At 35.7% G+C, this 22508-nt stretch overlaps 1 protein-coding gene across 1 annotated transcript in view; it reads left to right on the forward strand.

Annotated features, from left to right (window-relative positions):
- HELLS (helicase, lymphoid specific) overlaps positions 1-22508 on the forward strand; it is a 40542-nt gene that overhangs the window by 15852 nt on the left and 2182 nt on the right. The window contains exons 7-21 of the mRNA XM_075534367.1: positions 1063-1104; positions 3634-3858; positions 4400-4582; positions 5522-5665; positions 8400-8596; positions 10881-10977; positions 15285-15446; positions 16210-16349; positions 16429-16567; positions 17340-17423; positions 17501-17620; positions 18962-19078; positions 20618-20777; positions 21354-21450; positions 21724-21800. Coding sequence (XP_075390482.1) covers positions 1063-1104; positions 3634-3858; positions 4400-4582; positions 5522-5665; positions 8400-8596; positions 10881-10977; positions 15285-15446; positions 16210-16349; positions 16429-16567; positions 17340-17423; positions 17501-17620; positions 18962-19078; positions 20618-20777; positions 21354-21450; positions 21724-21800 — 1984 coding nt within the window. The remainder of the gene's footprint in view (positions 1-1062; positions 1105-3633; positions 3859-4399; positions 4583-5521; positions 5666-8399; positions 8597-10880; positions 10978-15284; positions 15447-16209; positions 16350-16428; positions 16568-17339; positions 17424-17500; positions 17621-18961; positions 19079-20617; positions 20778-21353; positions 21451-21723; positions 21801-22508) is intronic.

A 22508-nucleotide genomic window follows, 5' to 3' on the forward strand; every position in this document is an offset into this window, starting at 1 on the left:
ACATCCTGTTAGCGTGCATCTTTTTTTCTAGTGTATCTTTTTTGCTATAAGCCTGAAGTATGTATCCTTTTTCATCATCTTTGTCCTTCACACGTACTGAACTTTACTGATCAAGCTCTAATGGCAAGTTTCTCTGACAAGTACATTTAATGTAGTAGCTCACCTAAGTCACCGCTTCCCCAAGACTGCAACCTCAGGTATTCAAACCTGTCTTGAAGTGGAGCGTTTGGCTGTAATGCATTTGGAAGTGAATCTGTAAATAAAGGGCAAAGTCATAACGACTCTACAGCAAGGAATGAAACTTCCTCAAGGGAGCAGACTGGGGACTTGGAATCACTCACAGAACAATGATTCTTAAAGAGAATGGAATTTTCTCAAGGAGCTACTGAAACTCTTTCATAGTAAAAGCTTTCTGTTTAGTGTATCATACCATTTCTGTCACAGCTACGTCATTTTGAACTCTGCAATTATTGCGAGAAAGCAATCATCAACAAGTGACCTTGGCTTTGTTTCTGTTAAAGTGTATTTGCAAAAGCAGCCTGCCTGCTGGATTTGGCTGTTTGACAGTCATGATAGATAGTACTAGGACAGGAAGTCCGAGCACAGTGAACAGGTGATCTCTGGATTGCTTGGTGAAAGGTGTGAACCCAGCAGGTATCTCAGTAGAAAGAGGTGACTGTCTGCCTCCATTAACAATCCCCTGCTTGACCTGTAGGCTTGCTGTGGGTCAGAATTAACTCCAGGGGAGTGGGTAGTAATTCAGATTGTTTTGCCCTGTGAGTTTAGGGTTTACCTGGTCTCACTTTGGTTTAAAACAAACACCTGGAATGTCCAAGTTTTTGTGGAACCATCTTCCCAACAAATAAAGAGTTTTATAAAAGGCCGTGAGCCAAGCATACATGTTACAGACTCGATTTTGCCTCAAAGCAAAGGTCAAGGCCACTGTACTGCAATTGCCTTGAGCTTTGTCTCCATTTTCTGGCATAAAATGAGAAGAAAATAAGCTTGTTGAGTGAACAAATTAGTTAAACTCATACACCTTTTTTCTCTTCTCCCCAATAGGAAATTTTGTCTGTGGCTAAAAAATGTAAAAAGGAGGATGAGGTAAGAGATTATAAAATAAATTACATTTTAGCATTGTATTTGCTTCCTTGTTGACAAGTACCTTGCAATCATTAGTGCATATCATTTGCCTTTTATTGTAAACCTTTTTTTTCTTAACCACATATTATCTGATATGAAACTGTTTTTAAAGTTATTTTGTTTGCATGTGCCATGAAAAAATACGTGTTAATTTGTATTGTCTTAAGAATGATGTAAATGGTTATAAGTGGTTTTATATAGTTTTTGTTAAGGAGCTTATCATGTCTCTGGTCTAATAGGTTTTCATTGGTTCTGTTTTCTCATGTTATGAAAATATAATCTGAATATTCACTGAACAGTATTCACTGTTCGGGAACCCAAACCCTATAACACAAGTTTCACTCGTAAAAAGGAATGTCGAGAATTGATTAATATATCAAAGAGTAAATAAGTCCTTAGGACCATTGAAGGGATGGTTATAAATGTTAATAGTCTATTTGGCTATCATAATTTTGTCCAGAATTTATACCTTAAAATTTCTTTTATTTTAATTCTTTTTTCAATGTCACAATTACTTCGGTAACATTTATAAACTATGTCATAAAAAATGTAAGATTAAGCAAGCTATTTTTTATAATGTTAACATTTTGAAAGATAAAGCCTAAATCTACTACCATTATTTACTGTGGAATTTTGGCCTAGTTTTAAGGGATTTACTTTTACATTATTTTAAACATTCTTTTTTTTCTTTGTTGATACTTTTATTAGGGGCTTTTACATCTCTTATCACAATCCATACATTCCTCCAATGCGTCAAGCACATTTGCACATAGGCCACCATCATCATTCTCAAAGCATTCTCTTCCCACTTGAGCCCCTGATATCAGCTCCCCATTTCGTTTCCCTCTCTTTCCCGAGCAGATTTCATTTTTAAATTGTCCTATTTTTATTTGCAAAGTTCCTAAGATTTCTTTATTTCATAATCTGAATATTCAAAGAAAAAGTTTTTCTTTTATTTAAAAATAATTGATAAATTTTACTTGATTAATGTATAGGTTTTAATTGTTTTGACGTGTGTGTGTGTGTACACACCCCTGTGGAATCACCATTCAGTTCAAAGTATAGAACATTTTCCCTTTTGAAGAGGTAAAATCCCTTTCCAGTCATTTCTTCATCCTACATTCAGAGGCACCTGCTCTCTGATTTGTGTCATAAATTGCTTTGTTTGCCCTGTACTTCCCATAGGTAACATGTAAGTTTGTGGTATTTTATTTCTGCTTAACTTAATAACATATAATCATTTATGTTGTTGAAATAGTTGTCTTTGTGTGATTTGCATCTCTTAAATGACTAGTGATCATGAGCATTTCTTCATGTTGGTCACCTGAATGTCATCTTTGGTAAATTGTCTGTTCATGTCTCTATACATTTTAAAATTTAAATTATTCATCTTTTCTTGTGGTGTTGTGGTTTTCTATTGATTTTAGAGATTACTCCCTTGATAGATATATATCAGTTTCTTCCCCCACACCCGCCTAGTTTGTGTGTTTGCTTTTTACGGTTTTGATGAATACAGTGTCTTTATGTTTAGGAGATTTGTCATGTATTTTGCCTTCTGATGTTTGGTTTTTCATTATGTTTAATAGTGCGTTTAAGCCATGTATTAGGACCCTTAAAATTGTCTGTTTTCGCATTGATGACTTCAGAGTTCTGGGTTTGCATTTAGGACTTTAATCCATTTTGAATTTTCATCATCACACATTTTTCTGTAGGGGCTAACTCATTACTTTCTCACTTGACTATTTAGTGTACTCGTCATTTTTAGCTGACCCTTTTCCTGTACTGGAAGTGATTCTTAGATGAAAGTTTTCTCTTCGTTCTCCTTTTTTCTTAGTGGACATTATTGAGATAGGTGCTAGGAAAGTTTTTAATTTAAGACATTTGAGGGTAGCACATTTTGGGAGGTGAGCAGTTGGAAGGGAAAGGTAACTTTCTTACTGGTGCTTTCCATATTCTTTGCAAATGCACCCAGTCTTCAGTTTTCCTTATTCAGTGCCTAACTTCCACACGCATGTGAGACCATTGAAAGTGCTATGATTGGGTCAGCCTCACCTTTGTCTTCCAGTAGTTGCAGTGCTTTCCAATGAGTTACAGAGGCCGTGTTCCGTATATTTACCCGGTTCATCGTGGCATTTGATCTCTTTTGATTGCTGCATCTATAATCATTGAATGCCTTGATGACAACTTGGACCAGTCGTGAGGATTTTGGTTTTCTTTATATTGATTTGTAGTCCATATGGTAGGCTGCAATGGGAAAGGGAATTTCAGAGGTCTTTCTAAAAAAGAGTATTATGCCTTGTGATGGTTTTGATCTGTAACAGTTATTCTCAGGGAAATTAATAACTTTTTAAATAGGATAATAGAGATAACCACAAAGTTTTCTTCGTGATAGGACTGAGAAAATTTTAATTAGTGATGTTTTCTCTTAAATTCGGGGTAAACTGTGATTGCAGTAAGTATAAATTTGTAACTAAACTTTTCTTTTTATAGGATGAAACCTCATCTACTAATCTCTGCGTAGAAGATCTTCAGAACAATAGAGATTCAAATAGCATCATTAAAGACAGGTTGTCTCAAGCTGTAAGACAGAATAGCAAATCCTTTTTTGACCCAGTTCGGAAATGTGATGGGCAGCCAGTACCGTTTCAACAACCAAAACACTTCACAGGAGGAGTGATGCGGTGGTACCAAGTAGAAGGCATGGAGTGGCTTAGGGTAATGAATGGTCATTCTTGGTGTATGAGTTATTTGGGTATTAGTCTGTTAATAAGATTTTAGGACTTCAGTTATGCCTTCTTTCCTGGTATCTCTAAGACAAGCACTTGGTTGTAAATACCTTTTATTTTCTGATTTCTTTATTCAAAGTGAAAATAACTTTTTTACATATTTAAATGTTTCATGATTTATTTGAGGTGGCTAAACAGTTTTAGTTTCAAGAGTACAATGTTTTCCCAATTAAGGGACATAGCCCATTAGAGAAATTTCATCGTATATACATCTCCCTTCCCTTAAAAAAAAAATGGTAGCCCCCAGAGTAAATTTGTGCAGGTAAAATATTACCTTGTCAAACAATCTAAAGGCTATTTAGATTGTAATTGCTTTGATAAAGGACTTTGTAAAAGTGCTGTTAGAGTTTATGATAGTATCAGGAGTGTATAAATACGCCCTTCTCACAATTATCATCTTTGAGTTTGATTCTTAAAAAGAAATGAGCGCGTTTGTATATTTACTAAAGATGGTCTATTGTTTTGTCCAGATGCTGTGGGAAAATGGCATTAATGGCATTTTAGCTGACGAAATGGGCCTGGGAAAGACAGTTCAGTGCATTGCTACAATTGCGTTGATGATTCAGAGAGGAGTACCTGGACCTTTTCTTGTCTGTGGCCCTTTGTCTACACTTCCTAACTGGATGGCTGAATTCAAAAGATTTACTCCAGAAGTAAGACATTTCATTGTTTTAAAATACTGTTTCGTATTTAACGGGAATTACATTAGAGATCCCCCTCTAATTATGCTGTTTTTTAGATTTTGCTGTTTTTTAAAGTTAAATATTCCACCTTATGATCTAGCTTCCAAACTGAGCGGTGTCTTACTTTAAATTAGCAGTTCTCAACCTGTGGGCCATGACCCCTTTGGAGATCGAATGACCCTTTTACAGGAGTCACCCGATTCATAACAGTAGCAAAATTACAGTTATGGAATAATAACGAAGATAGTTGTATATTTTTTTGGTGGGGTCACCACAACATGAGGAACTGTATTAACAGGTTGTGGCATTAGGAAGTTTGAGAACCACTGCTTTAAATTGACATAAAAGAATAAGCACTGATATATTTCCTTCCAAAATGTCTTTAGATGATTTTTTTGTGCCCTTGAGTACTTTACCTGAAACCCACAAATACTTTACCTGAAAGAGATGTGTTTTAAAAAAAAAATTCTGTTTATTATTTGGTGTTTTTTTTTTTATGGCTGGTGGTAGGTGTGGGGGTGGAGGAGCTGCCAACCACAAAGCCAGAAAGGCACAGCTGTTTGCTCCCACAAAAATGTATGCTCCTAGAAACTCTAGGGTTGCAGTGTTTTGAAAGGGTGCAGTGACAGTGGGCTTAGGTACACACGTTTATGTTTTCTACCCTTGCCTTAATAAGTAAATGAAATGTCAAAAATAGCGTCTCTGTCTGCTTCCGTAGTCGAGAGTTTGTTTTTTTATGACTTGTTTGTTTTCTTTCATTCACCCAGTGATATGTCAGACCAATTTGACACATTGTTGGAGAAAAATAGAAATAAGATTTAAGTTAAATTTTTATCAGAAAATGACCTGTTATTTTTTCTAAATACTTGATATTTATATTGTTTGTTATAAATATATATCAAATTATAGATTCCTACAATGTTATATCATGGAACTCAGCAAGAACGTCAAAAATTGGTAAAACATATTTACAAACGGAAAGGGACGCTGCAGATTCATCCTGTGGTGATCACCTCATTTGAAATAGCTATGAGAGACCGAAATGCACTACAGGTACAAATAGTCTTCATTGGTTTCTTTAAAGATCCTACTTTCCTTATTTCATTCCACTTTCTCCTTGTCCAGTATCAATTTGTTTTAAAATTTCTGATAGGATTATGTACTTTCTTTACTGACTGGAGCCTGACACAGTGCTGTAATGTAACAATAAAATTGAAGTCTGGCTCTGTGATCCATGACCATAAGATTTATAATGGGAACAACCAGGCGTTTACCTAACCTGTGAATTTATTATAGACATCTATTTAGTATAGATGTACTCATGGCATTTCTTTTATCAATATGAAATTTGTTCATTTGATTTATTTTAATCTCATTTGGATAGAATATTTGAAGACAGGTATTTTAGATTCTAGCTTACAGAACTGTTAGGTGAAACGTCTATATATTTTTTTCTTATTTGTGTATTTCTTGCTTATTAATTTCCAAGTTTTAATAAGAAAATAGACTTTTCTGTCGTTGATTCCTGAAAAGTCATTTACTGATGTTTTGAATTTCTTGTGACTACCTATTTCATAATAGGTAGTAGATCTTTACTGCTTTGTTTTTTCTGTTGCTGAGCATGTACTCTTACTGAGTGTAGTCTTCTGTTTTTTTTTCTTAGTGTAGTCTTCTATGAAAACGGAAATAATAGCTTCCATATAAAATAAAGTGGGTCAGAATATATATGTGGCTTGCATAATCATAACTAGGTAGAAGTGTAGAATATGATGTCTAGAAATCTTAGCTAATGAGGTTAACAAAGAATTTACAATTATGTGTAACTTTAAAAAATAATGAAACTATTTCTTAGTAATAAAGATCTATTGTTTGTAGAAAAAAGCTAAAAAAAAACCCACTTGTAATTCTTTGAGAAATAATTCCTATTCAGACATAAGTATAATTTGTATATAGGATCATTGTGTACATTCTTCTATGTGGCTCCATCTTTGTGTTCAGTAATATTATACAGAGAACTTTTCTGTTTTTTTGCTCTCCCCATATTGAGACTACCTTAGGATAATGCTCCTTATCAATTCTATTTATCACTAGTTTGAATTTTTATAGTATGTCTTATTGTTGAGCTTATACTATCATTGATGATTGAAGCTTTATCAGGTTAGAAGAGTGGATGTGTATGGTCCTGTTTTTAGTACTGCTTAAGCGAGCACTATATGGTCTTATTTTGCGTGGCAACAGAAATATCAGGCCCGTAAATTTGCTTTTCAGATTCACTATCATTTGTTTCCTAGACTTCTCTTTCATTTATATGTAAAGAATGTTTATGTTTTTTCAGAGAAAAGACGTAAACATTTCCAAAATCGATGCGGTAAAGATTGTACAAAAGTTCTTGATATGATTGAACTATTGAGCGTTGTATGATATTTCAATAAAGTTATTTTTCAAAAAGGAGGAAGAACAGTTGTGAGGATGGTGCAGGACCGGGCAGTACTTTGTTCCGTTCTCAGTGTCCCTATGCAGTTGGCACTAACTCGGCAGCACCTCTTAACAGCAGCAGCAGTAGCCCCTATGACCATCTCACAAACAAGTACCATAAAAAATTTTTTTTTCATGGCATCTCTGAATGCAGGTCTTGAATTAAGAATGTGTTCAGGTTTTTGAGTTGCCATATTGCCTGAATGATAAGTTTCTTACACATAAATTAAGAAACCACAGATATTTAAAGGAGAAATCAGTTTCATGAAAGTTAAGGAAAGCTTTTTAAAAGAAATGATAGCTTTTTATGAAAATGCAAATCCTAAAATCAGGTTCAGAAGGAAGGGGAAACCTAAACAAACCTACCTGTTAAGTCTATAAGAAATTTAGAAACCAATCAGACAAAAAGTGTTAATTCAGATACATCCCTCAAGATTGAAAATTATGACATTTAATGTTTCAGAGCATTTGGAACTAATGAAAGCTTACCATTCTAGTTATAGGAAGCTAGTACAACAATCGTTTATTGACATTAGCACAGAAAGCTTTGACTAAAGCAAGATTATGGACAAATCTTAATTACTGGTGGACTCCAAAATGTTAATGATTATTTAAATCATCACTGCTCTCAAAGTCAGTTCCATCAGTTACTGTTCCATGTTCTCAAGGCAGTTCTGGCTCGAAACAACTCATATGTGTGGTGTTTAAGCCCATTGTTGCAACCACAGTGTTAATCCAGGCAACGAGGCTCTTCCTGTTTCCCTGGCTCTACTGAGCCTGATCCTCTTCTGTTAACTTGTCCAGAGTAGTCACAAAGTCTCCCCATCCTTCCTTCTAAAGAACATTTAGGCTATCCTTCCAAGACATATACTTTTTTCTTTAAGCAGTCAATGATGTATTCAGTAGTCTTCATTAACATCATAGTTCAACTACATCAGTTATTGTCCAATTTTTGCGTGCTTATGAGAAAATTGAAAACACCATAGTTTGGTTCAGGCATAGCTTAGTCTTCAAAGTGAAGTGACATCTTTATTTCTTTAATGCTTTAAAAAGATCTTTCTGGCAGATTTGTCCAATGACTATGTCGTTTGATTTCTTGAGTGATTGCTTCCATGGGTGTTTGTGGGTGTCCAAGTACAATGGGATGTTTACAAAAGGCTGTCATTCACTCAAATGACCATCTCAATAGATTTGGGTGTAATTTCTAAAATTCAATATCCCACCCTTAGTTAAAGACAAAATATTTAATTTTAGACCTGTTTTCAGGCAGAATTTTGAAATATTTAAATTTTTCCCTCAATTCATTTTCTAGCATTGCTATTGGAAATACTTAATAGTAGATGAAGGACACAGGATTAAGAACATGAAGTGCCGTCTTATCAGGGAGTTAAAACGATTCAATGCTGATAACAAACTTCTTTTGACTGGTACTCCCTTGCAAAACAATTTATCAGAACTTTGGTCTTTGCTAAACTTTTTGTTGCCAGATGTATTTAATGACTTGAAAAGGTAGGTAAGCCAGTTATTTAAACTGTATTCTATATGTTTTGGGGTTTCTTATAAAAAATTCTTCTTTGCTGTGATTAATTTCTTCTAGGTAGATGAGTTAAAATGATATATTTATAGCAAGTTCTTATGGTATAAATTTTGTTTAACTTTTGACAGTTTTGTGATAAGCGATTAACATAAAAGATTAAGTTTTATTTGCATTGACTAATTAAATTGTTACATACTATCTCAGAATCTTTGCTTTATTCCTGGAAAACAAGCCCATATCATACATGGAAACAGATTTAGACTTATTGAAATCTATAACTAGCTCCTATCAGAACCGAAATGAAAACTAAGATTTAATTTGGGTTTTCCAATTCCAAGTTGGTTTTCTTTTTTCTGATAGAAACTGTGTTTTTATCATATATTGAAACAAATGTTTTTCAAACTAGTATGTGCAGAAGGGATGAGAAAATATGAGCAAAAGTTAGGATAATTAAGATGGGAAAATAATAAATTCTGGAGATCAAAATAGTTATACTTACTTTGATTATCAATGAAGGAAGAAAGCCAATTAGATGTGGAATGATATATTCTAACTCATTCTCATTTTCTGTATCAAAGCCAGGGTGCCTGTTTTGTACCTATAGGATCTTTAATTAGGGTCACAATTTCCAGGCTCAATCCCAGACCTTATGAATTAGAATTTTAAGATAGGAACTTGAACTCTGAATTTAAAAATTACAATGTATATGAAGATGATGCAGAAATCTGGGTCCTATTTCCTATAAGTGTTAGCATTTATGAAAGGTCTTGTTACCTAATTGTTTATTAATAATATTGAAAGTATTGTGGAGAAGAGTGCTACTTTCGCTGATATGGGATCACCAAAATTGGTATCCATATGGATTTAGATTTTGGTGTAGTACAGACTGTTTACGTGATTCTATAAAGGTCAGTCAAAAAGTACTGCTACTAATATTTCTGTGTCATACACATGGGTTTTCCCCAAACAAAACCAGTTTACATATGAATTATTAATCAGTTTCAGTCTTGCTAGGATGCCTTTGAGAAACAAAACAAAATGGGTAATTTTGATACCCTGGAGGGATTTTGGAGTTAGACCCAATAAAATTGAAATCAACATCTTCCAAAATCATTGAAGTTTTGCGCCAAATTTACTGAGATGCTGCCCTCATAAAACACTTTTTAGATGGAATAAGTATGTATGGAAGGCTAAAAAGATGGAGAACTACAAGAGGGGTCAGCTCATTAAGTTATAGTAACTTTTTTGGTGGGGGAATTCTAAAGGAACAGCCCTGATAGACTTCCTAAAAGGAAGCCAGATGAACACAGGGCATTATTAGGAAGAAATTTGAGGAAAATTAAGAGCCCTGGTGATATAGTGAATTGATTATGCATTAGGCTCCATGGGAAAAGGATTAAGCTTTCTGCTCCCATAGAGGTTTACAAACTTAGACATTCTAATAGGCAGCTTGACTCAGACCTATAAGGTTGCTATGTGCTGGAATCAGTTGGATGACAGTGGATATCCATTTGAGGGTGATTAAAAGTTGTACTGGTGAGATAAAGTTGTCTGAGAACTTTTCCCCCAACATGACCACGTACCTGCTGGCTCTTTAAGGGTATAGCAAGGACAACCCTGTGAGGATTTGGTTGGAAAGCTTACCCCATCCCCCCTACAGACTTGACCGTAACCCTCCAGAATTCTTTTGTTCTGAAAATTCAGAGACACAATTTTGAGTCGGTGAAAGATGCTACAGTGGCTGTTTTGAGGTAGTAACAAAGAGCACAAAATTATTTGGGGACATTTCAAGAGATAGAACCAACCACCTTCAGAAGTGTGTGGACCAGAGGGAGAATGTCAAGAAACAATAGCTTCTCATATTGGTGTTTTTGATTCCTGTGATGTTTGAAGCAATACTTTTAAATTACCCTGGCATTTAACAGCTTATTTCTCCAGTATTTACGATGGGAAGCAAAGAGACAGAGATGTTTTTAATCAACCTTTGTGTAAAGTGTTTGTAGTACCCCGTAGAACAGACCATATGGCCTGGGTTTCCAGCACAGTTCTCCCTTTCATTTTATTGGAATGCTTCATAATGCGTATTTTTACTTCAAAACGTGGTTTGTTTTAATATATTCTTCTAAGTCCAAATAAATTTGTTAACTAATTTAATCTTATGATAAGGTATGCTGTCCATACATCTTATTATGCAGATGAATGTAAAATAAAAATGTAAAACGTGATAGGTTAACTTATTTTTTTTTTCCTTTCTAGCTTTGAGTCTTGGTTTGATATCACTAGTCTTTCTGAAACTGCTGAAGATATTATTGCTAAAGAACGAGAACAGAACGTATTACATATGCTGCACCAGGTTTTTACCTTTTCTTACTGTTACTTTTGGCTGATAGAATGAGAAGAGCATTAGAGATAACCGGTTCAGGCCCTATGCAAAAATGAGCGCATCCATACGTTTAGCTTATCCTTCTTCCCCTGTTCACAGATTACATGACTCAAGTGCTTATTCTTTTTTCTCTTTTTCACGTGTAGCCATTTTCTCCCTGATGATTACTGCCTGTTGTGTTTACAAGTCAAACAATGGAGATGCGTTTTTTGTGCATTGTTTGACAATACTTGTATTATAATGTATTTCCTCGCATGGTCCATGTGTAATCAGTTATCTTAGATATGAGCGGGCTTCGCAGAGTCCATGGGATACTCAAGGATAGAGGAAGGCATAATAAGATTAGTAATACTAGAATCAATCTATAATAATACCGATTCAGTGCCTAGTATCATTTTTAAAAGAAATGGAAAAACTAATGATCATTATATATTACATAATTGTATATGGAGGGGAAAGAGAACTAGAATAAGAAAAGCCCTTCCTTAAGAAGGATGATATACGAATCCTCTCACCTCTTGACCTCAAAACCTTACCCAGCCACGATAGTCAATCAGCCTGGTGCTGGTGTAACAGTAGACCAATGGAACCAAATCGAAACCCATAAATAAGTCCATTCACCTACAGACAACTGATCTTTGGCAGAAGATTGAAATACAACAAATGGTGCTGGCAGAATTGGAATTCACTTTGCAGAAGAATGAGACAGGACCCATTCCTCACCTTGTATACAAAAATGAACTCAATATGGATTAAAGACCTAAATGTAAATATGAGAACTGTAAAGATCATTGATGAGAAAGTGACAAACTTAAGGACCCCCTAAAAAGGGCACAAACACACCACCAGACACAGTAAACGTAAGCCACAGCATGGATGGATAGATGCATAACCATATTCCCTGCAGCAGCACTGGTATTCACAATAGCAAGAAGATGGAAGCGTAAATATTCAACAGTGGAAAGAATGGGTGAATAAACTAGTTCTTTTGGATTTCAGGCTTATAGAGGCTGATGTCTGTGGTGCATGGGTGCATTGGACTAATTGTTTCCAAGTATCTTCAATTGTTTTCACTCTTTGCTCTAGATGGTAAGGTACAAGTAGTTGTGCCTTAGATGTCTGCTCATAAGTTAGTTACCTGATATGAAGATAGAGCTTTGTCTTTGAACTCTGAAATGTGCCAGTTGACCGTTGTACTTCTCCCACTGCCTTGCACCCTCCTCCCCAATGATCCTGAGCCGTGGACCAGTGAGTCATCCCCTGAGATTGTTTAGTTATGCCTAAGGAAGAAATTGATTTGGTTACATCTATTTCTTGACAATTTTGTGAAATATTTGTTCCTTAAAGACATGAAAACAGACTGATATTCACATGTCAGTGTTCATTGAAGCACCGTTTCCATTAGCCAAAAAGTGAAAACAGCTTCAGTGTCCATAATAGATAAACAAAATGTGGTACAACCATCCAATGGAATATTAATTATTAAACGTAAAGAGAAATAAAGTTTTGATACAGTCCATGACATAGCAAACTTAAAATTACATTATGCTAAGTGAAATAAGTCAGAATACAAAAGGACTGATATTGTGTGCTCCTTAGGAAATAGGTGAATATACAGAGACTAAAACCTATTAGTGGTTACGACATCCAACAACATTGAATTTATTCATGATATGTAACCATCACTGTTGGCTGTAAATCTTTTACCATTTTATTGGGGGTTCTTAATACCTTTTATAATCCATGCATCAATTGTGTCAAGCACATTTGCCACCATGATTTTCAAAACTTTTTTTACTCGAGCCCTAGGTTTTAGTTCATTTCCCCCACCTTCACTTCTTTTAAAAAAAAATCATTTTATTAGGAGCTCTTACCGATAGTATAATAATCCATAAATCATTTAGACCCAGCATAATTTTAAAAAATCATTTTATTAGGGGCTCATACAATTTATCACAATGCATACATAAACATCAATTGTGTAAAGCACATTTGTACATTGATTGCCCTCATCATTCTCAAAACATTTGCTCTCCACCCAAGCCCCTCGCATCAGCTCATTTTTTCCCTTCCCTCCCCGCTCCCCTTGATCCCTTGATAATTTACAAATTATTTTGTCATATCTTGCCCTAGCCAACGTTTTCCCTTGATCCACTTTTCGGTTGTCCATCCCCCAGGGAGGAGGTTATATGTAGATTCTTGTTACTGGTTTCTCCTTTCCAATTCACTCTCCCTCCACCCTGCCAGTATCGCCACTCACACCACTGGTCCTGAAGGGATCATCAGTCCTGGATTCCCTGTGTTTCCAGTTCCCATCTGTACCAGTGCACATCCTCTGGTTTAGGCACATTTGTAAGGTAGAATTGGGATCATGATAATGGGAGTTGAGGAAGCATTTAGGAACTAGAGGAAAGTTGTATGTTTCATCGTTGCTACATTGTACCTGACTGGCTTGTCTCCTCCCTGAGGCCCTCCTGTAAAGGAATGTCCAGTGACCTACAAATGGGCTTTGGGTCTCCACCTCGCACTACCCCCCTCCTTCACAATGATATGATTTTTTATTCTGATGATACCTGATCCCCTTGACATCTTGTGATTGCACAGGCTGTGTGCTTCTTCATATGGGTTTGTTGCTTCTGAGCTAGATGGCTGCTTTTTTGCCTTTAAGACCCCAGACAGTATATCTTTTGATAGCCGGGCACCATCAGCTTTCTTCACCACATTTGCTTATGCACCAGCTTTTATCTCCAGAGATTGTGTCAGGAAGGTGAGCATCATGGAATGCCAGTTGAATAGAACAAAGTGTTCTTGCATTGAGGGAGTGCTTGAGTAGAGACCCAATGTCCATTTGCTACCTTAATACCAAACCTATAAATATATGCACATAGTTCTGTTTCTGTAACCTCATACAATATTTGCATATGTACCTGCCTTAATTTAGACCTTTATGAATGCCCTTTGTGTCCTAACTAGCTCTTTCCTCTTATTTCTTTTGACTTTCCTCTTGTCCAACTATCATGCTCAGTCTTCATTTGGGTTTCAATAATTCCTCTTGGTTACATTACCCTTGATCACACCCTACCAGGCCTCCCACACCCTCCTCACCACCAATTTGGATCACTTGTTCCCATGTCCCCCAGAACTGTTGGTCGCGTTTTCTCCTCCAGAATGTTCATCCAGTCTATCTTATTTAGAAAGGCCTGCGGAGACAATAACATGCACAAAAACAAAACAGCAAAACCAAGCAAGAATGTACAACAAAACAGTAACAAAACAAACCAATGACAACAAAACATAAGAAAGAAAAGCTTGTAGATAGCTTAAGGACTGTTTGTTGGCCTTTAGAAATGTTTTCCACTCCAGTCTGTTGGGGCACCAAGCCTTGGCCTCAAAGTCCACCTTCGGCATTCCCTGGGGGCCTCGCTGCTCTATTCCCTTACTGTTCTGTTGCACCCCCTTAATGTTTTGCCTTGGTATGACCGGGATCAGATGGGGCGCAATTCCCACACTGTCTCCAGTGTTGTTCCCTGTAGGTCTATGGGTCACTGAGGGACGTCGTTAGCATAATTGTACAGTTGCTGCTACCATCATTTTCAAAACCCTCAGTGGTAGGCGTTTGATTGCAGGCTATCCAGTTATGGGAGGTTAAAGCCTGTTTTCTCCCTTGAGGCAGCTGGTAGTTTTGAACTCCTGACCTTGTGGTTGTAGCCCAATATGTAAGCCACCAGAGCTCAGGCTTTAAATCTTCAGTGGGACAGGCAGCCCATCTATCTTTCTCCCATGGAGCAACTAGTAGATTTATACCTTAGACTTAGGTTCACAATCTACTACGTAATCTGTACCATACCAGAAGTGTTTGTAGGTTTTGTTGGAGGGTGGGCGGGTGGGGAGATTGTGAAGTGCTACAACTGTTACTTCCAGTGAGTGTGGCATGCTCTTTGTCTGACCTGGGAATAGTTCAAGGAAATGATGTTTGATCTTACCTTTATCTTACCTAATATCTAATACCTCGTTAGATATTAAATTACCTAATTACTTACAAATTTATTAGGTAATACCAAATATACTTCGTAATATTTACCGTATATATTCATGTATTGAGTTTTCCGGCACATTTTTAATGCAGTTTTTGTGGTAAAATTAGGTTTCTCACCTTATATTCGTGTCGGCTTATACTTGAGCATATATGGTACTTGAAAGAAGGGGTGTATGAGAGAATGTTCTCTAAAAATGTAAGTACATTTTCATGTTTATTTTTGTTTTTGTTTAAATCTTAGATTCTAACACCTTTTTTACTGAGAAGATTGAAATCGGATGTTGCCCTTGAAGTGCCTCCTAAGAGAGAAGTAGTGGTTTATGCACCACTTTCCAAAAAACAAGAAATCTTTTACACAGCCATTGTGAATCGGACAATTGCCAACATGTTTGGATCTAGTGAGGTAGAATGAGCGAATTTGATATATACTGTAAATGAGACTTTGCATAGAAAACATCTTCAGTCTTAAAACTCACACCTGAATTTAAGACTTTGTAAAAGTAAATTTGTAATTAAGGCAGAAGGCTAGTAATAAAAGTCCTAGTAATTCTGTGTTCCTACTTAATTTCAAGCTGTGTAAACTGTTAGTATAAGCTGTTAGTACTAACTGCTTTCTAATCACTTAGAGTCCTTATGATAAATTTTGACATTGTTCTAGATTAACTGTTGTTTGGATAAAATAAAACAACAATAACGTAGTCTGAAAGTCTGTACCAAGGTTACTTTGCTCTAACTATGAAATCTCTATGGAGGAGGCTATTGATAACCAAGAAAATTAGTACTCATTTAAAAAAAACCTCTTTATAGTCCTCTTATTATGATAGGGATAGAATGTGATTATCTTTCTTTTTTTTATGTGTGTGTGTGTGTGTGTGATTATCTTTCATACAAGTTCAAAAATATTTTGCCCATCTTTAATTTTGTCCACTGAAATAGGTAGCAACTGAAGTCTTGCTAATGTTGTAACAAGTGTTAAATTTCACACACCTTTGGATTTAATGATAAATTTTGAATCCATAATATTGTGCTATTGTAAAGTATGACATTTGATGATCAAAGACCGTTTTTAAGTCACTAAAATACTTTTTGCCCACTGAAATATTTACCTTATTTTTGTTTCTATTTTAAATTTAAAGAGTATAACTTATTAAACATTTGTTTTTTAGAAAGAAACAGTTGAGCCAATTCCTACTGGCCGACCAAAACGGCGAACAAGGAAATCAATAAATTACAATGAATCAGATGATTCCCCTAATGAATTGGAAAAACTAATCAATCAGATGCAACCAGAAGTGGACCGAGAAAGGTGTGTGTGAGTAAAAGTAAATCAAACTATTAAGTGTGGTATTCACGTTTCTCAGAAACATGGGTTATGTTTTTGGTAGAGCTGTTGTGGCGGTGAATATCCCTGTTGAATCAGAAGTTAATCTGAAGCTGCAGAATATAATGATGCTGCTTCGTAAATGCTGTAACCATCCGTATTTGATTGAGTATCCCATAGACCCCGTCACTCAGGAGTTTAAGGTGAGGAACATTTAATAATTTACTTCTTTACATTTCTCTAAACTTATATTGGGAAAAATGCTATCGGCATGCCTTTATTGTACTTCACATTAATGCACTTTCATTTAATGCATTTTTTAATAACAGATTTCTGGCACTTGTGCGTCAGACAAGTCAGTGCTATTTTTTTCCCCTGCAGCACGTGCACACTTTGTAACCCTGTGTCACATTTTGGTACTTCTCACATTGTTCCAAACTTTCCACAATGCTATATTACATTTTTAATAGATTTTAGTGTAGTGTAAACCAGTGAGAAACCCAAAATTTTGTGCAATTCACTTTATTGCTATTTGCTTTTTTTGTGGTGTTTTACTATCAAACCTGAAGTAGCCTATATTTTCTTTAAAATTTTGTTTAAAATCAATACTGTTTTATTTGCTCTATGAAGATTATAGTTCCTTTACCAGTAAACTAGCACCATATTCAAACTAAAAGAAGACAAGGGCAGTTAAGTTTTTTTAAATATTGTTTTGTTTAATTGAAAGTATATATTCAGTTTTGCAGTGTGAACTTCAGCTTAGACAATAATTTTATACCTGGTGTTCTCGTGTATAAAACCTTTGGGAGAAGGCTGAGAGGATAGAGGAGTATAACTATAGGTAATTTTGCAAGGTCAGTTTTAAAGTTTCATACATAGACTTTTTGGTATTCAAATTGAGCTGTTCACAAGGCTTTCGACAAATCATTAGTAAGTATAGTGATTCTCTTTTTCTTTCTTTACCCATTTTTAAAGATTGATGAAGAATTGGTGACCAATTCTGGGAAATTCTTAATACTGGATCGGATGCTGCCAGAACTGAAAAGCAGAGACCACAAGGTACAACTTTTCCTTGGAATTTTGACTATCCATTTTTTATCACTCACTATTTATACTAAAATGTACTTAAATTTCAGGTACTTCTTTTTTCACAAATGACAAGAATGTTGGACATTTTGATGGATTACTGCCATTTTAGAAATTTCAAATATAGCCGACTTGATGGATCCATGTCTTATTCAGAGAGAGAAGAAAATGTAAGGTTCCTTATTTTGTATATAGCAAGGGTTCTTTTAACCCCTATCGAGATATCTGAGATGGTGTTCCCAGATAAATCCCCATTTTGATAGGAAGGTAGAAAACAACTCTGTGGCAGGGTTAAAAGTAGATAAGCACTTGATTTAATACTAATACACCTTGAAGTCTGATTCTCAAATCGTATAGTTTCTGGCATAAAATTACATAATAATCACTTACCCATCACCGTCAAAGTATTAGACTTACAGAAACCTTTTTTTGTGCTAACACTTCCCAAAGCATTTTGCTATGGGAACTTTCAAATGTGCAGCATAGGTGAAAAAATTTCATAGCGACTCCTTGCATATATCTATAATACCTAGAAACTCCCATTAAGACTTTACTGACAGGTGTAGACATCTGTATGCCCAGTAAGCTATTGTATACAGCAATAGCCTGTTGAGCATACATGTGATACAATCTGTTTGAACATTATCAATCATGCCCATGGCATCATTTCCACTTTCATATATCATAAACATAGAGGTCCTATTCTATGTTTTGATCTGTTCCCAAATTAGTGTATATTTCTCTTTAATGCACATTTCTCTGTAAACATGTAACTATTTGTTAGTTCATTCTGTTTGCTTGCATACCTGTGGTGAAAAAAATTACCGTATATACTTGTGTATAAGCCAGGTTTTCAGTACATTTTCAATGAAGTTTTTGTGGTAAAATTAGGTGCCTCGGGTGATATTTGGGCGAGCTTATTCTCGAGTGTGTACGGTAAGTGTTCTTTTGTGAAATATTGACAGGCACATTGAGCACCCTGCCCAGTCACTGCCAGTAGAACTGTCACCATTATAACACGGGTTACACAAACACGCTGTTCTCCTTTAAATGCCCTTTGTGATATGTGGTCTTAGCACATAGATAAGGTTTTCTTTTTTAATAGATCGTTTTATTGGGGGGGGGTCTTAAAACTCTTGTTACAATCCACACATCGCTTGCATCAGGCGAATTTGTACATGTTTCCTTCATTCTTTTCAAGACATTTACTTTCTATTGAGCCCTTGGTACCAGCTCCAACCCCCCCCCATCACCTCTTGATAGATTATAAATTGTTAATGTTTTCATATCTCTCATCAACTGCTGTCTCCTTTGCCCCATGTTTTCTGTTGTTCTTACTCCTAATTAAAGTTTTCTTCATAAAATAGAATTTTTTTGGGGGGGGGGAATGAAGTTAATAGAAAGTGTTTTTTTGCAATATTGGCCTAAACCTTTGACAGTTGTGATTAAAGCAGTTTCCCTCAGGTGTGTAGTTTCTCAATCCCTCCCATGTTGGCATTGTTTGCGTTTAGATACACAGCTTCAACACAGATCCAGAAGTGTTTCTCTTCCTCGTGAGCACACGAGCTGGTGGTCTGGGCATTAATCTGACTGCAGCGGACACAGTTATCATTTATGATAGTGATTGGGTAAGTAGCTATAGATATGCTTATATAATTTTGGCTCCATAAATTTTTTCCCCATGAAATTTTTTAATGGTTTTATTGCCATGTAATTCACATACAATACAATTCAATAGTTCAATCACCTCCAGAAGCATTATGCAGTCATCACCACAATCAGTGTCTAGAACATTTTCCTTTCTTGTAATCATTAGCCTCCCATTTCCCTCTAACCTCCCCCGCCATTCCCCAAGGGACCATTAATCAAGTTACCATCTCTGTAGATTTACTTACCTTAAATTTCATATCCTGAAAAACATTAAAAACAATAACAGAAGTAAAGCAGATAAAAACCTCAATTGAAAAGAAAGAAAATATTAAAGACAAATTTTAAATGGATCATAAAACAGCTCAAATGAGAGGGCACTACATTTTGACCTAACTGCGCCTGTAGCCGTCCACTTTCTAAGCAGTCTGCATTATAGCAGAGCGAGTCACATCCCTGGTCCCTGGTCAGGGCTTTAACCAGGGGCTTAATGCACTTGTTTTTATCATTAACCTTTTTTTTAACTGAAAGCTTTAAGGTGGATCGAAAGAGGGATAATGGTGAGATAATAATGTTTTTACATTGTTCCCTGCCCGTTAACAGGTTTGTTCCACTAGTGTCAGAGGAAATTCATTCACCAGAGGCTTAATCTATGTGTGGACTCTGCAAGCAGATGTTGAACTTGTACTGTCATTCATAGCCTTCCTCAGTCCAGCTGTTCACCACAATTTAAGCTCTGACACCTTTCCTCCTTTAGATTTGGATTATATTGTTTACAATCCTCGGATCAAACAGACTGGCGTGCTTCTTCCATGTGGATTTAGTTGTCGCCATATTAAAATGGCTGCTTGTTTGAAACAACTCTTTAAGACCCCTGACACACTGTTCTTTCTGATACCGGTGCACCATTTCCGTTCCCTCAGTTCACTTTGCTGTAACGCCCATCTCTTCAGTGATCTCTTCATGTGGGCGGGCATCAAGTAGGACCATGTGTGCTCACGTTGAGGCTTGAATTAATGCAAACCCCGAATTCATTCGTGCATGTATGCTTTCTATATTGCCTGGCTCAGCTTAGAGGTATCATTGTCAGTTTATGTTAGAGAACGTTATTGTCCCCCTGGAACATCACTTTCCCTGCCATCATGTCAGAACTGACTGCATAGTCACCCTAGGCAGGGTAGAACTGGCCCGAGTCAGCACATTGTTAGCAATGCGTTTACTTTCATTCCAAATTTTTAATCTCAGAGAAGGTAACAAATACTATTTAAGAACCATTTGAAGATTTTTTTGCATGTAAACACCTTGAACACGTTCCTTTTGGGACATTAAGTTGGTTTCCCTACCCCCCCCCCCAGATTATTAGGGTATGATATGATAATTTTATCTGAAGCTTATTCAAAGTTAAGACACCTGTGATAAGTTTATTAGTTAATGTACTTTGACTTTATCCATAGATCACAAATTGAAATTAATTTGAACCTAATACTGTTATTATAATATTTTCCTTCTTAATTTTTAAGAATCCCCAGTCTGATCTTCAGGCCCAGGATCGATGTCATAGAATTGGTCAGACAAAGCCAGTAGTTGTGTATCGCCTCGTTACAGCAAATACGATCGATCAAAAAATTGTCGAACGAGCAGCTGCTAAAAGAAAGTTGGAGAAGTTGATCATCCACAAAAGTAAATAACATTAATTTTTGCTTGGGTTATCAGTTGTATACTATGAATTTTTCTTATTTTTATAAAAAATGCTCTCATTGGTACCAAAACCACCCCCAAGAAACCCAGCTGTATGGTGACCATTTAGAAAAGAGTAGATCTGATCCCGAGGTTTCTAAAACTAAGTTTTGTAGGCGAGTGACAGCCCCATCGGTCTCCTGCGGAGCACTGTGGTTTTAGAAACGCCAGCATTGTCGTTAGCAACCTCTAGTGCAAGTGAGACTCCTGTGCCCTCGTCACAGGACGTGTTTCTGTGTAACCGTATGAAATTACCGCTTATACTCGAGTATAGGCCAAATTTTCCAGCACGTTTTAATTTTCGTGGTAAAAATAGGTGCCTGTGCGTATATTCGGGTTGGCTTATCCTCGAATACATATGGTACCAAACTATCTAAAGTGGGTAAACCATCTGCATTGTATGAGAGTTTTGGTTGCTTTCACCTACAGTTTGTTTTAAAATGTGGATTATTATAGCTTTTAAGTGTATGATATTTTGGCTTCACAAGAACGTTTTGAATTTATTGATAATTTTTCTAGATCATTTCAAAGGTGGCAAATCTGGGTTAAGTCAGTCTAAGACCTTCTTAGATCCCACGGAATTAATGGAACTATTAAAATCTAGAGATTATGAAAGGTAAGTTTATATTTTTAATTTTAGAAAAATTAATTTATTGCTTTAATTTATTAAAATAGTTTTTTAACATTTATTTTTAAGATTTTTATTAGAGGCTCTTATAACAATCAGTTGTATCAAGCACATTTGTACATACATATGTACCTGGCTGACCCTTCCTGTGACCCTTCTGTGAGGGGATGTCCACTTATCTGTTGAAAAGTTTTGGGTCTTCACTCTGACCTCCCTCGTTCTCAACAATATGATTATTTGGTTTTTATTTTATTTTTGTAGGGAAGTTAAAGGATCGAGAGAAAAGGTTATCAGTGATAAAGATTTAGAGTTGTTATTAGATCGAAGTGATCTCATTGGTAAGTATCTTGTGTCTTTTTAAAATGGAAACTGAAATGCACACCTAAGTGAGATAATTATGAACTCACATTAAGTATATAATAATGTATTAATATTTAACTAATTTATTGGCATTTTAAAATGAGATCTCAAGCATTATTGCATTATAATCCTTCATCTTTTTCTCAGACCATACTTCTAAATATATCTACTATGTCATTATTGACATTTAAAAGAAATGACACAAACTTTAGTATCATTGGTTTAATTACATATTTAATATTTTTTCTGTTTGAGTCAAGATCCAAATTTCATAGATTACGTTTCTGTAACATTCCTACATCTTTGTTTTTGCCATGCCATTAATTTGTTGGAGACACTGATTTATTTGGCCTAAAAAATACCCCACGTTTGGAAATTGGCTTTGTAATGCCCTTTAACTTGTCTCTAGCTTTCTTTATATCTCACTTGAACTTATAAATAGGCATAGGTTAACACATTCCCTGTCTTTATCAAAATTATCAGTGCTTTGTTCTTTTACATTGTGTTAGGAGACACGTCTGGCTTTCTTATTTTTAGTAGGCTAAGATTGGTTGATAAGTTCTGGCTGATCTTAATATTATAAAGTTCCCTGTCAACCTTTATTTTACCTTATGGTTTTAACATCCATTATTTCCAAAAGTGTTGGGTTGTACATTGTAGATTTTATTCAGTTGTTTCTTGATGAA

Source organism: Tenrec ecaudatus, chromosome 16 (assembly GCF_050624435.1).
Source record: "Tenrec ecaudatus isolate mTenEca1 chromosome 16, mTenEca1.hap1, whole genome shotgun sequence".
In the NCBI taxonomy this organism is placed as follows: domain Eukaryota; kingdom Metazoa; phylum Chordata; class Mammalia; order Afrosoricida; family Tenrecidae; genus Tenrec; species Tenrec ecaudatus.